This window comes from Hesperophylax consimilis, chromosome 8 (genome assembly GCF_061612785.1).
Source record: "Hesperophylax consimilis isolate HC1 chromosome 8, BYU_Hcon_1.0, whole genome shotgun sequence".
Taxonomy (NCBI): Eukaryota; Metazoa; Arthropoda; class Insecta; order Trichoptera; family Limnephilidae; genus Hesperophylax; species Hesperophylax consimilis.
Window position 1 is genome coordinate 25,071,412 of NC_142843.1, and position 15,954 is coordinate 25,087,365.

At 36.1% G+C, this 15,954-nt stretch overlaps 1 protein-coding gene across 1 annotated transcript in view; it reads right to left on the reverse strand.

The window, feature by feature from the left end:
* Nucleotides 1–15,954, reverse strand: part of TM4SF (Transmembrane 4 superfamily) — a 51,819-nt gene that overhangs the window by 31,401 nt on the left and 4,464 nt on the right. The window contains exons 3-4 of the mRNA XM_089634542.1: nucleotides 14,281–14,457; nucleotides 11,029–11,247 (exon numbers count right to left, since the gene is read on the reverse strand). Coding sequence (XP_089490668.1) covers nucleotides 11,029–11,247; nucleotides 14,281–14,457 — 396 coding nt within the window. The remainder of the gene's footprint in view (nucleotides 1–11,028; nucleotides 11,248–14,280; nucleotides 14,458–15,954) is intronic.

Here is a 15,954-nt window from a genome sequence, read left to right on the forward strand (position 1 = left end):
GTAGCGTACGTCACAAATATGGAGATGAACTTAACAACCCAACTCTGTTTAAACTCCTTGTACAAGCGTTCAAACTCGTAAGCGAAACCACGGAGAATTTGTTGGCAGAGGTGTTGTAATATGGACATAATTCAAATTTAAATATTTGGAACTGGGTTATTTATGTGATTGAAAAAATGAACCTGCCCAGCATAGCTGAGAAGCAAAATAGCTTACTCTAGACCGACAAAAGGTAAAACGCAATGCACAGTGCCCATTTCGCATTGCGACACAGTGCGTGGGCCTTTTCATAAATGTGCACGTGAACCAAACCAAAATTGTGTTGGGGTTATTTTTAAATGAATATGCCGTGTCTAGTCTAATTTAGTCTATGGCTGGCAAGGATTAGGTGTATGGATTTCTAAAACGTAACCCTGTTTTAGCTTTAAGACAGACAGAGCTATTGGGTTTAACGTTGTTCAAGTTCGGCGGTTTTACGCAAACTGAAAAATGTTTGCAAGTCTGAAATAATTATCTCAAGTCCCTATAAAAAGAAACTTCAGCAGAAGCAGACAGATGCAGATGCAAAAATCGTCCGAAAACCAATATTTAAAACCATGGAAATCGCACCAAAAACACCACAAAGCGTAAGGCGGGAGATTCCAGCTTGCATAACTGTTTAAAGAGCGCACAAAAACAGGCTTCTGAGGACTATTTTTGCCCACAATGCAAGGAGAAATATCGAGATCCACCAACAGAAGATTGGATAGAATGTATTGTATGTAAAGCATGGTGGCATGAGAACTGCACAGACTACGATAAGGGGCAATTTAAGTGTGATAATTGCAATGGGGGGTAACTCTTCGCGGTGCGAACACTTACCCCGCACACGGGGTAAGTGTACGCAATCGACATGCATGTAAACTTTTTATATAACTGTTTGATTTATGAACCAAATGAGGTTTTTATGGTTGTTTGAGATGCCTTAATAATCGATCATATTAAAAAACAAAAAAATTGAGTAAAATACCTAAAGATTTTTAATACAAAAATCACAATGTAAAAATTGCGCACGGTTACCCCACGTGACTCTACATTGCAAAAGCGGTAAACAAATTATTGAAGAAAATTTTATACATAAGTATACAGTTAAAACATATGCAAAAGCGGTAAACAAAATATGGAAAAAAAATTATACATAAGTATACAGTTAAAACAAATACAATATTTCGCGCTTAAAGTCGTTGTAGGACATATGGAAAATATCCAAGTTAGCTGGAAGGGAGTTAATTAACCTAGTGAGTCTTCCCAGGGGCATCACCATTGGTAAGTTAGTTCTGGACCTGGGAAGAATTAAAAGCCTGTGTTGGCGGCCTCTCGTGAAATTATCCGGGACATAAAGTCCTATTTTTGACAGAATGTCTGGAATTGATACTAAACCATTCAGAAGCTTGTAAGCCATCATCAATAATGCGACGTCCCGTCTGGAACTAAGGCTGCAGATATTCAGCATTCCCGAGATAAATGCTGTTGGAAACAGCCATGGGTAAAAACCAAACTCTCTCATATAGAGGTATCGTAAAAATTTCTTTTGAATTTTCTCGACCATTAGTACATAGACAGTGTAATGTATGCATCCATCCTTGAATAATCCTTGTGTGGATATTGGTTTCATTTTATCTAAATCAGTGGTTTCTATAGACCTCCAGGGGTCCTCGTGACCGCTGAGGGCGTCCGTGGCAAATTAAAATCAATTTGGGGGTGCTTAGACGTCAGAGGGTCTGCGAAAGTCGGCAAAAATCTCACTGAATGCTCGCTTGGCTCCACTAGATTACGTCGTAAGAGCAGTTAATAAAATCAAACAGAAAGCATTAAATGAGAGGATTATTTGTTCAACTTTAAATGGAAAATGATAAATATTTTAATCTTTATTTTTTGAATAATGAGTGCGATGAGAAAATGCGAAGATAATGTTGGTAGTTCTTATTTGATGTATGATACAGTTAAATATGACCGAAGGAGATAAGGTCGCATCAGCTCAATTAATAGAGCGGCGTCTCGGCAAGACGTCCTCTTTCGAGGTATCTTTTTCTGATTTTTCTGTGTCAAATTTTCATTTAAGAATCGCTAATATTGTCTTCAATAATTAAATATTATAATCGTTTACTACTTAACACGGAAGTTCGTTGGTTAACTAAAGGTGCATGTTCGGAACGATTTTATGCACACTTATGCAGTGTTGGAATTCCTGGAAAGCATAGACAATGATTTGCGACAAAATTATACCATTTAAAAAAATTACATGGCTTATATGACAAAACCAATTAGAAATTACCAGATCTGAGTTTGTTGCAAAACTTTTTCTGTGCAAACTAAACTTGGGCAGAGGAGAATGCTATTAGTTTCAAAATCTTTTAAAATTGCAGAAACCAGATGAAAATTTGCTTGCTTACTGTAAACAGCATTCTGACCTAGGCCAAAGATTTGAAGATATTCTTAACTCGGGCATCCCCGATTGGGTGTTGGATCCCTTTGCAAGTAGAAACAAACTCAGATGAATCCATACTAATACAGGAGCAAATTATTAAATTACCCACAAATGAGGAGATGAAACCAATATTTGAATACAAGGATAAGACAAAATTCTGGTTACAAAAAAGATAACCATTCCTGCATTATGGGCCACTGTAGAGAAGCTGTTGATTGCTTTGCTGTTTGCCTCATCACAAAAAAGAAACCGACTGCAAATTAGTATCGTTGAAGAAGAATATAATACTAAATAATGTAAACAAAACATGAAAAAGAACAAGTCACAGAAAAATAAGAAGATAAAGGTCACAACTAGGAATCGAACCCAGGATCAGGGCTGGCCTTAAGCCAAACGGTGCCTGGCGCAAGTAAAATTATGACGCCACTTGTCAAAACCAGAAGACGCCTAGGTAGGTGATCACTGTAACAATATTCTGTAATAATATTCGGATGAATTGAATTTTTATGTAGCACCATTTTTGTGAAAAATAATCTCAAGGGCGATGTGTTAGGACTGTGTGCGTTGCCTCGACAATTCGGCGCCCGGAGCGTACTGCTCCAATTGCGCTCGCGTAGAGCCGGCCCTGCCCAGGATCTCTTGTCTTACCGGACAAGATAATATTGTTAATTCTGAATCGATAAATATGACGTTTAATAAATAGGTCCCAATGGTCGAGTGGTTAAGACGCCTGTACCGGTAAGACAAGAGATCCTGGGTTCGATTCCTAGATCTGAATGTTATCTTTTTTATTTTTCTGTGCCTTGTTCTTTTTCATGTTTCGTTTAGATTTATTAGTTTATCTAAATTTTTAGAAAAAGTTATAAATGCCCAGTTGGTAAAATTTCTTGTGAGCCATAAACTGCTCTCAGAAAATCAATACAGGTTTCAAGAAAACAAGAGTACCTCATACGCTATTGCCGCTGTTACTAATTTTATTGTTGAAAACCTAGATAAAAGCAAAAAATGTATTTCAATCTTCTTAGACCTTTCTAAAGCCTTTGATACAATATCCCAATGTAAATTAATAAATAAACTTGAAAAAATAGGTATTACGGGCAACGAACTTAACTTATTTAAAAGCTACCTAAATGGACGCAAGCAACAAGTTAAAATAAATAACATACTTAGAAACTAGTGCTAACTACGGTATACCGCAAGGAAGTATATTAGGATCATCTTTGTTCCTGTTGTATATTAAGGTTAAACGCAACGCTCGTTGTATTCTACGTGTTCATAGATGGCGTTAATTAATTCATTGTATTAAAACACGCTTTTTGCAAGGTATTGCTTTACAATATTAAGACAAATTATTTGTTTGTGCCCGCATATACGCAATATGAATATGAATAAATAGTTTTGTTCGTTTAAAGACTTAATTCTTTCGAGAAAGGCACACAAATACAATATTGTACCGATGATTCAATCCAATATTGTATTTGTATGCCTTTCTCGATAGAATTGAGTTTTTATATGGACAAAACTATTTATTCATATTCATATTGCGTATATGCGGGCGCAAACAAATAATTTGTCTTAATATTGTAAAGCAATACCTTGCAAAAAGCGTGTTTTAATACAATGAATTAATTAACGCCATCTATGAACACGTAGAATACAACGAGCGTTGCGTTTAACCTTAACGACTTATGCAACATTAATATTCAGGGGAAATAGTTAGTTTTGCCGATGACACTGTCCTACTGTTTGAAGCTATGTGAAGTATACATATTACAGATCAACCCCATGACGGTGTCTCTATTCGAATATACTCGATGAATGGTGTCAGTGCCCCAACATTGAGCGCACTACTCAGATGAAGTACCTCGGCATCATCATTGATCAATACCTAAAATGGAATCTCCACACTCAATTAATTGCAAACAAAATAAATCATTGAGTATGGAATCATAGCATGGGGTGGTGGCACTTCATCAGCACTATACCCAATCATAAAAGCCCAGAAAACCATAATCAAAATAATCCTCAGGCTACCTCTAATTAAAGACTCAAACTTAATGTTTAATATTATGAATATGTTTGACGTTCAGCAGATATACGCAAAAACAATTCTCACGCACCTTTATACAAACATTCATAAATACACAAAAAGTTTAAATACTCTTCCAGAGAACATAAAAATATGTGCAACTCAAACAAATTTCAAAAAGAACATTATAATTTGGATAAAAAGTAATAATAGGGCCTTTACCGGTGCCCTCACCCAAATTCGAAACTATTGATACAACAAAAATATTGAGTTTTTATATTATAATATACGAGGGTTGTCTGAAATGTTTCCGACATAACAATGAAACAAGAATTTTTTGATTGAAGTTTTTTATTTATTTTTCTACATGTCTCCTTGTAACTCTACACTTCTCCCAGTGATGCTCATATCTCTCTAATCCGTCGCCTAATAGTACTCGGCGTTTTTCTCTGCAAAATAATTGATCACAAAGGTGATTGCCTCCTCATTTGACGAAAATCTCTGTCCTCCGAGATTAGGGAACAAAAAGAAGTGGCTTGGGGCTAGATCTGGTGAGTAAGGCGGATGGTCAAGCAGTTCGAATCGTAATTTGTGGATTTTTGCCATGGAAAATGCTGAGGTGTGAGACGGCGCGTTGTCTTGGTGAAACAGAATTTTATTTTTCTGCAAATGTGGCCATTTTTCGGCAAATTCCTGCCTTCAGCTTGTCAAGTAATGATGTGTAATATGCTCCTGTAATAGTTTTTCCTTTTTGAAGATAATCAATTATGATAACTCCATGACTATCCCAAAAAACAGTCGCCATCACTTTCCCAGCCGAGAAAAGCTTTGGAGCCGGTTCCCCCTTTGCTGTCCACTGTTTTGACTGTATTTTTGTTTTGGGCGTATAATGGTGTATCCATGTTTCATCTACAGTAATGAATCAGCGCCGAGAAAAGCTTTGGAGCCGGTTCCCCCTTTGCAGTCCACTGTTTTGACTGTATTTTTGTTTCGGGCGTATAATGGTGTATCCATGTTTCATCTACAGTAATGAATCAGCGCCGAGAAAAGCTTTGGAGCCGGTTCCCCCTTTGCAGTCCACTGTTTTGACTGTATTTTTGTTTCGGGCGTATAATGGTGTATCCATGTTTCATCTACAGTAATGAATCAGCGCCGAGAAAAGCTTTGGAGCCGGTTCCCCCTTTGCAGTCCACTGTTTTGACTGTATTTTTGTTTTGGGCGTATAATGGTGTATCCATGTTTCATCTACAGTAATGAATCAGCGCAAAACTCTGATTTATTGCGCCTAAACTGCGACAACAGAGAGTTGGAAATGTTCATTAGAACACGTTTTTGGTCTAACATGAGCAAACGCGGAACCAATGCGCGGACATCTTTCTCATGTCTAAATCTTGATTAAATATGTGACAGACACATTCTTTGGACATTTTCAAAATCTCTCTCACTTTAATTCGGCGGTCGTGTAACACTATTTGGTGAAGTTTAGCAATGTTATCGTCAGTAGTTGCAGTTGGACGTCCCGAACGTTCATTGTCTCCCAAGTTCTTACAGCCACGTTTAAATTCAGCTGCCCAAAATTTCACTGTCGCAAATGATGGTGCAGAGTCCCCATACACATAGTCCAACTCATCTTTGATTTGCGTAGGCATGTTGCCTTTCAAAAACAAAAATTTAATAACAGCTCGATACTCAATTTTTTCCATTTTCACAAAAACACACACATCGACTCACTCAAACGACTGTCAACTAAAAACTGCACTTCCCAAATGGCCAAAACTTTGGAGAGTAACTGTCAAAAGATGCACAACTACATTCACTAGCTTTTATTGACGAGTATCGCCATCTTTGCGTTGAGGTCGGAATCTTTTCAGACCACCCTCGTAAGTGTAGGTATACTCAAAAGTATTTAAATTAACTTTTAAAATGACTGCCTCAACACAGGCTAGCCTAGTGAGGCAGGTTATGAGAATTCTCAACATTATCTTATTGTTATGTATTCTATCTATTTACATGTTTATGGTTGCAAATTTATTAAATAAAGAATAAATTAAATTATTATTAGTGTTATCTTATTTTTCAGCGATATATTACATTGATGGATATAACCTTCAAAATAAGTTAAAATAATAAGTTGTTGCTGCAAATTAGTAGACTTACTTAGACAATTGTTACTCACTAAGCCAAACATGATAATCTCATATCATCCCATCTGGTTCACCCATTTCATTGAAGAATTAGGTTTTTTATTTTAAAACAAAAGTTATAATTTCGAATAATTACTTCAAATATGAAAATATTTTATTTATTTTTATGTCACCATTCACCATTTAAGGCATAAAAGTAAAAATTTGTAATATGGCTAATATGCAGTTGTTTTATTACACTTGGGGCACCGTAGTCAGGTTTTGGCTTTGAGAAGGGGTCCATAGGATAATAAGTTTTGGAACCACTGATCATTGATATGATAAGTGAAAATGTATAAAATATAAAAAAATCGATTGAAGTCATTGTTCCTTTTAAAAAAGTCTTCGTTTATAAACATTATGCCTCTTGCTTATATTCTTCACATAAGATGAAAAGGTTTTATTTAAAAAAAATTTTTTTTAAAAACCACCCATATTATACTCGTATAGCTGGCATATTTCTGGAAAACTATAAAAAGTATTATTTTAACTTAAATAAGAATAACATGAAACAATTTGGGATGCGGGTATGGGTACCGCCGCCCCGCGAACCATCATTGGATGACCAACACTTGTGCCAAGTGGTTCGCTACGTTTGGTGACTTGGAAGGGGTGCCCGGGTTCATGGGGTGAGGTGTATCCGGGTCTTGGCAGCGGATGCGTCTGTCCTCCAACTGCATGGCTGGCCGGATCAGGAGGGACTGGTTATGAGAGACCTTTTGACCTCTCCAACAGAACTCTCTCGGAACATTGCCTTGACACTTTGACCCCCAGATTCCTACCCACCCCTTGTACCTTTTTCCTTCCCTGAACTTCCCATCCTTCTTTTCCTAAAAAGACCCTCCACACAGCATCCCCAAAGAAGACATAGGCCTTAGACTTAGAAGCCATAGACTTGCTTGTGTGGGGCTAAAGTTAAAAAAAAAATGGTATTTCAACCTCTGTTACATTTGATTGATGGTCATATCGTTATCAGAGCCATTACAAATTTTTGACATTTGAATAATAATAATAAGTGTTTTATTATCTTATTTATTTTGTAACAGATAGATATAATGACATTCTCACTGGGATTTCCCATGCTGAGGATTTCATTTACGTGTGATTAAAATTTAGTAGTATGGATAATATAAAATAATTATAAATATTTTGAATAGTGTTTTCTCTGAAATAATTATAAATATTATTTTTTGTCCAGTTGAGTGGTTTCAGTTTTAGTCTTTAGTATTTGGTGTAATGGTTCCCACTAAGCCGCTTTTCAACCAGTTCCAATTTTGATCAGCCGTCAAGAATAAGGGTTACACTCTTTGCTGGTTATGCTGGCTGATCATACTTTCAGAAGATTAATACAGAGGATATGAAAATATACATATTTATAATAGATAAAGTCCAGTCCACTAGAAAATTTTATTTTACAAACAATATATAATTTTTAATCTTTACTATTACAGATGACAAAAAGATTCAATTCATATAATTTTTAGGTAGTTTTAGAAGATGTTTGTTTTTTCTGATATATATTTTAGTTTAGGAGGTAAAATGGCTTTAGTAGAACCCTACAATTTCAATGTTTGATGGGGCACAGGGGGGGAAGCAAAGGGGGAGGAGTGGGGGATTTGGTTAAAATACTCCTTGAAGTAAGTACTAGTCACCTGCAAAAATTCAGCATTCCCCTATTTGTCTAGATTGACTGGACTATTTAGTAGAAGTTATTTGAAAAAAGGAACAGAAGTAAGTGATAAAAGGTGTGGAGAGGAGAAATGAGGCCCTCTTCCCTCATGGGGCTTTCAGTGAACCAAGGAGGAGTGGAATCTTCTGTTGTGGGGCTTTCACGGAACCAAGGAGGAATGGAGAGGAGAGATGAGGCCCTCTTCCCTCATGGGGCTTTCAGTGAACCAAGGAGGAGTGGAATCTTCTGTTGTGGGGCTTTCACGGAACCAAGGAGGAATGGAGAGGAGAGATGAGGCCCTCTTCCCTCATGGGGCTTTCAGTGAACCAAGGAGGAGTGGAATCTTCTGTTGTGGGGCTTTCACGGAACCAAGGAGGAATGGAGAGGAGAGATGAGGCCCTCTTCCCTCATGGGGCTTTCAGTGAACCAAGGAGGAGTGGAATCTTCTGTTGTGGGGCTTTCACGGAACCAAGGAGGAATGGAGAGGAGAGATGAGGCCCTCTTCCCTCATGGGGCTTTCAGTGAACCAAGGAGGAGTGGAATCTTCTGTTGTGGGGCTTTCACGGAACCAAGGAGGAATGGAGAGGAGAGATGAGGCCCTCTTCCCTCATGGGGCTTTCAGTGAACCAAGGAGGAGTGGAATCTTCTGTTGTGGGGCTTTCACGGAACCAAGGAGGAATGGAGAGGAGAGATGAGGCCCTCTTCCCTCATGGGGCTTTCAGTGAACCAAGGAGGAGTGGAATCTTCTGTTGTGGGGCTTTCACGGAACCAAGGAGGAATGGAGAGGAGAGATGAGGCCCTCTTCCCTCATGGGGCTTTCAGTGAACCAAGGAGGAGTGGAATCTTCTGTTGTGGGGCTTTCACGGAACCAAGGAGGAATGGAGAGGAGAGATGAGGCCCTCTTCCCTCATGGGGCTTTCAGTGAACCAAGGAGGAGTGGAATCTTCTGTTGTGGGGCTTTCACGGAACCAAGGAGGAATGGAGAGGAGAGATGAGGCCCTCTTCCCTCTTGGTGCCTTCAGGAAACCAAGGAGGAGTGGAATCTTCTGTTGTGGGGCTTTCACGGAACCAAGGAGGAATGGAGAGGAGAGATGAGGCCCTCTTCCCTCATGGGGCTTTCAGTGAACCAAGGAGGAGTGGAATCTTCTGTTGTGGGGCTTTCACGGAACCAAGGAGGAATGGAGAGGAGAGATGAGGCCCTCTTCCCTCATGGGGCTTTCAGTGAACCAAGGAGGAGTGGAATCTTCTGTTGTGGGGCTTTCACGGAACCAAGGAGGAATGGAGAGGAGAGATGAGGCCCTCTTCCCTCATGGGGCTTTCAGTGAACCAAGGAGGAGTGGAATCTTCTGTTGTGGGGCTTTCACGGAACCAAGGAGGAATGGAGAGGAGAGATGAGGCTCTCTTCCCTCTTGGTGCCTTCAGGAAACCAAGGGAGAGTAAAGACAAGAGATAATAATAATAATATTTGGATGATTTGTATGGTGCCGTTTTTGTGCAAAATCACCGCAAGGGAATATAGAGATAAGTCATGGGAAGACACATTGTGGAACCAGAAGACATAGCCTCATTTCCAATGACAACTTTATAAAAGGGACCAGGTTACTGTTAAAGTAATGAGGTAAAATAGGATATAGCACAATGGGCCAAAGGCCTAGGTGCACACAGGAGCTATATGTAAAATGTCTCCGCTCTATAAAAAAATTAGATTTAGATTACAGCATAGATTCCTTAGGTATATTAATTTTAAATTAGGTATTCCAAGAGAATCCGTGGACTATAATTTGTTATTGAACTGGACTTTTCTCGTAAATTTATCAGATCGCAGAAAAATCTGTGATCTATTAATATTATATAAAATAATTCACTCAGTCCTGGATACCCCTGATTTAATAGAACTAATACGATTTCATTGCCCTGGTCGCGCTAACAATAGACTGACTCTACCGTTCTACTATAATAACACACATACATTATCACATTATTACTCACCAATCAGTCGATTACACATTTTGGGAAATGAACATGCCAACATCGGCGACATTTATTTCTTAAAATTAGCGCAATATAAACATGCACTCAAAAATTATTTTTCCATAATGTAAATTTATATACGCAATATGGACATGTTGAAATGAAATGATGATATTTCTCATTGTTCTTTTTTTTGTTATTTTTGGTTGTGATACACAAAATAATTGTATGTTATTTTTAAATTTAAAACTACTGTAATGTAATAATATTATTTTTCTTACTTTGTACTCTATTATATGTTTATTTATAAAAGGCAGTATAGCCGTTTATGTATTTAAAATAAAATAAAATTAAATTAAATAAATAAAGTGATAAATCGAATTATATTATTTTCAGCAAGAAGAAAACATGTGGTCAATGAATGCCCGCTCCATTCATTCCCCGGCGGGATTGATAAAGTTAAAAACATAAACTTATAAATATTGTTATTGTATTATGTGCTCGAACTCCTCCGCACATGTTTTCGTGATTTTGTTTCCCTTTTCCTACATTCCTTTTGTATCTCTTATATTCACTTTCACCTAATTCCATCATACATTCAATTCACAATTCACCAATAATTATTAAATACCATATTAAATTCATCCGATGTTTTATGAATACAGCATTACAGTTTCAGATTTACATAAATAATAAATAATCTTCTGACCTGCAGTAGCCCCGCCCCGAGGGCCGTGAAACACACATGCAGCATTGTATCCTTCACCATCTGCACGAGGGGTCCCAGGCAGCCCCGCTGGTGCACGGAGCTGCAGTCGCCGCCCAAAATCGCGCCCGCGGGGCCGACGGCGGCCCCCGTGCAGCAGGACCACGGCACCGAGGAGCTGGCGCGATAGTCCGAGTTTCCCCCCACGCCGCAGCACTGCATCTGTAAGGCAATGAGATAATGAAACACACAGTCCAAGTTAATCTGTCAGATTCGGAAGGTAAATATACAGTCCAAGTCATTTTCAGTTTCAGAACTTAAACATAACCTCACATTTGAATCAACTATAATTTGTTCTAAAATCGGTGTTGTCATAGTAATGAATTAATTTAGTTTTATTAATTTATTAATTTTTTACACTTTCTTGTTGCACAGTACATAATTATTAGTCTTGACTAGAATGCTTGAAAACTATTTACATGATGTTACACTGTTGTCTGGAAGAATTCTTAACCTAGGCTTACTAAAGAGATTGACTTATTTATTCCAATAAATACCATCATGCCCTTGCTTGATCCAAAAGCCATATTAAAATGCAACTAGTAAAGAAGTCTTGGCAGTGCATCGGCCTTAAATATCTTTAGATGTAAAATAATTTAACAGCTCTATTTTTATTTTTGACTGAGCATACCAAAGACCTGTTTTAACTCAACCGTTTGGCATTTTGTCTATCTATAAATTTGTTTTTACATTCCATTTGTGTTTCAAGATGGTGGCCGTGTTGGATACTGCCTTTTTATCTTTGTTAGAGGTGCCTGAAGAAAGTTTGAAAAAAGAATTAACATTGAGATAGAGAAGTTTCTTTGGAAAAATTGTATAATTCTTTATTTGAAATTAAAAAAAAAAATGTTACTAAAAAAATATTATGGTTTATAATTAAGTAGGTAGGTATTAAGTACCTCTTTTCAAATCTAATAATTTTAGAGGAAATATTGGTTTGATTTATTAAATAAGAGAAAATTAGAAACATACTTTTATGGATGCGAGCGAGGTCTTACTGTTCACAGAACTAAATTTTGAAAAAGAATTGTCATTGAGATAGTGATACTTCTTTGGACAAGTATATTTTGAAATTAAAAGAATGTTACATTAAACAAGATATTATGGTTTTAATTAACCCTTAAATGCATGATTTATTAATTTCTCTGGAAAAAAAAATATTTTGTAGATATTTACATGCATATGCAAGGAAATATAAAGAATTTTATTTTTTTGTAATTTTTACATGATATTTGATTAAAAAAAATTGTTGCAGGTTTACAACACCATGTATTTAATAAAAATTAATATGAACAATTTACGTATGAAAAAAAAATAAAAAACCTAAAAAAAATTCTCAAAACTAATAAGTGTACCGGAAAAATACGAGTTATTACATATAAGTATTGTATTATTATATCTACTTACCTAAGAAAATCAAAATAATAACAGCAAAACAAAACTGTAATTCTAACCTCCAACCAATTTTCGAAAATCTTCACTTTGTTAAAGAAAAAGTGACATTTGACAAAAAATTTTGAAAAAAAAGGTGATGCCACTCGATAAAATATATTACCGTGAACTTGATAATTCTAAAACGGCATGCATTAAGTATACACCAAAGAGTTAAAGGTGGTTTGAACGGTATGTTGCAGTTTTGCAACAGTATGCATTTAAGGGTTAAGTAGGTAGGTATTTAAGTACCTTCTTACAAATCTTATGATTTCAGAGGAAATTTTGGTTATGATTTATTAATCACAGAAATTGGAAACATACTTCTATGGATGCAAGGTCTACTGCAGAGGGGTATAACTCCTATCGAAAATTGGAACTGAAAAAAAGTCACGGTAATCTCCATGGTTTGTGACGTCACACAATCGCTAACCACATCTACCAATGAAAACCTCTGAATATCTATGGAAAAATTGTTGAAATGTGAGTGCTGGCTGAGTGGAATATCTGTGGTGGTTTAAAATCTTTCGTTTTTATGTCTTATAATATTAAAAATAGAATAATATTATCTATGGTCGTCCTTTTTTTTTAGTTTCCTTTATCCTCGTCGATGGTGTGTCACGTAGACGAATAGCTTTTGAAATATGTCTAAATATTGGCATATCTATGGTTAAATAGAGGACCAATTTGTTTCATACAAAAAGCACGGAGTTATCAATCTAGTGAGTGGTTTATTTTGAGTCTACTGTTCAAAAAACTACTTGTGTTACACTATTACATTTTTTATGTACATATTTCACAATGTGCAACTATGCAATTCCCTATTTTGTTTAGAATGTGGAAAAAAGTGGCAGCCACTGCACTTATTATATTATTCAGCAAGTATAATAAGTATTGTTGGGCAAACTGATATTACTAAGCAAAGATTAAAAAAAGCATAAGATGATTTGAGAGCTAAAACATCGAAAGAAACTTCAAACGCAATTCTCAGAAGAATACCATCCATGACACTATCATAAACAAATAGAAATATGTAGCTACCATAAATAATGATTAAATTTTAAAGTTTCCATGGAATACAAACAATTCCATCAGGGCAGGGCGTTTTTGGCGTATGGTGGGTGGGATCTTTATAATAAACCAATTTACATAATAAATAAAAATAATATACACAATTCTAAAAGGTGTGCAGAGGTAGTGCAATACAGTATCTTCCGTGGATGGGAAAAATAAAACATATAAAAGAATAAATAAACAAAAACTCTATACACAGAGGTAATATCTAATAATAAATCAATGAATTCATTGACGATATTTGACGGTGTAAGTAATGACTCGAGAGGGCCATCGAAAGGGAATCATCCCTTACCCTCGTACCAAAACAACAATGATAACAACACTGATAATTTACCGGAATATTTGTCCTATCTATCAAAATTGCACACGATATCGAGGAAAAAGACAACCCTAATCGTATAATTCTGGGAGATTTTAATGTTGATATGATTTCGCCCTAAGCGCCATTTTGTTATTTTGAAGTTGAAAGGTTCCCGATAAATGCCGTTTCTAAGTCAGTTTCAGCTTTCGGACAAAATTTTATCAGCAGAAGAGGACAACTATCATGCTGTTAATCTTGTCAGCTTATTACAATATGATACGCCCATAGAATCGGCACTTAATGGCCATTTGATGACATGTTAAATTCGAATTTCTGGAACACAACTGGGCCAAAATGTACATAATAATGAATGGATGTAAGCGCACCTCAGTCTGCAGCCTTTCCCATCTCTTTATGGCGGGATCTTTTTTGTGCTCAGTAGCGGCTAAGAAGTCCAAATCAGCAAAACTTGTCACCTCATCCTTCAAATTGTCCCAAACTACCAGGGACCAAATGCTGACTCCAAACTGTGTCACAACTATTAGGAAAAGCAGCAAACCAAACTGAAAAAAAGATTTCATAAAAATATTATTTTTAGTAATAAACTCAACAAGATTTAACAAGAATGCTGCTTAAATAAATAATCATGAAAAATGTTACAAAAAACATTCTGCTCTTTATTTATCATCAAAATGATAAAATTAAGACCCAACACCTGCACTAGAAACCATTTATTACTTTCTTTAGTAAATTTTACTAATACAATAATGCATCAAATCAACAACACAATATTGTATGTGTATGCCTTTCTTGAAAGAATTGTGTTTTTGTAGATACAAAACTATTTATTCATATTTCATATGCACACGCGCAAATAAATAATTCATCTTAATATTTTAAAGCATAACTTGCGAAAACTGTATTTAGATAAAATAATTAAATTTACGCCATCTATGAGCGCGTAGATTATAACATATGTTATGTTTACCCGTAACATGATAATCAAGATGTTTTTTTTTTTTTATTTACGACATAGTGAGCTATATGATACAAATGAAAGTGATACAGTTGTGTTAACTAATTGTTGTACATAGTAACAATGGTATAGCAAATACATAGTATTGATTTATAAAATAAGTAAAGTTACAAAACATAATGCATTTTTCAACAAATAACACTTGTTCAGCAAATAATATTTCACTTCTTTAAAATGAGAAATTAACAAATTACTAACATAACATTTATATAGAGCATTTTTGTGTTATTTCACTTCAAGCTTAAAAAAAATTGTGTAAAATATAAAAGAATTTTAAAAATGAAATAAAGCCGAAGTTGGTTATAACGATCACGGCAATAGCGAGTTCACCGTTATAATGAGCAATTACAAAACGATATTTTAGTTCAGGTTTATCTTCATATAATAGTTGACTGTTATAACCAGGTCGATTCTCTGATGCACCGTGCAAATAATTTTGTCAGCACAATTTCTGAATACATAAATGGGTCGTTGGGTCTGAAAAAATAGTTGGGAATTATTCTCGAAGTAAGTAGTAACAAACCCGGCGCATAACGGCAGCTGGAGGGGATTTCGTATCCCATTAGGGACAAGATTTTCGGCTATGTGAACCATTGCTATCCATCAGGCACAATGTAAAATTGTCATAAAATCTGCGAAAGTCATGCGAAATTTGAACCTCACAAATTTGATCCATTTTTACGTATTCGTTTGTATTACAACTCATCGTCAATTTTGTTTTAAAAACCAATAAATATGATTATGAAGGTACCTAATTATGAATACCTACTTCCCAGCACGGGGTAAATTAATGATATTGATGCACAACCTTCTCAGCAGAGGGGCCGCTTTGCCTATTTTTCAAACAGCGACCTACAAGCGGATTTTTTTTTTTTCGTTGAGGGGGTTGACAGCGAAATTCAAGAGTTAAGGTTTCTGTTGATTTTTTTGGAATTTCGTGTTATGCAAACCGGTTCTTCAAATTTGGTTCCATTTGGGAAATGCAGCGTAAATTAACCAAAACTCTATAAAAAAATGGTCTCAG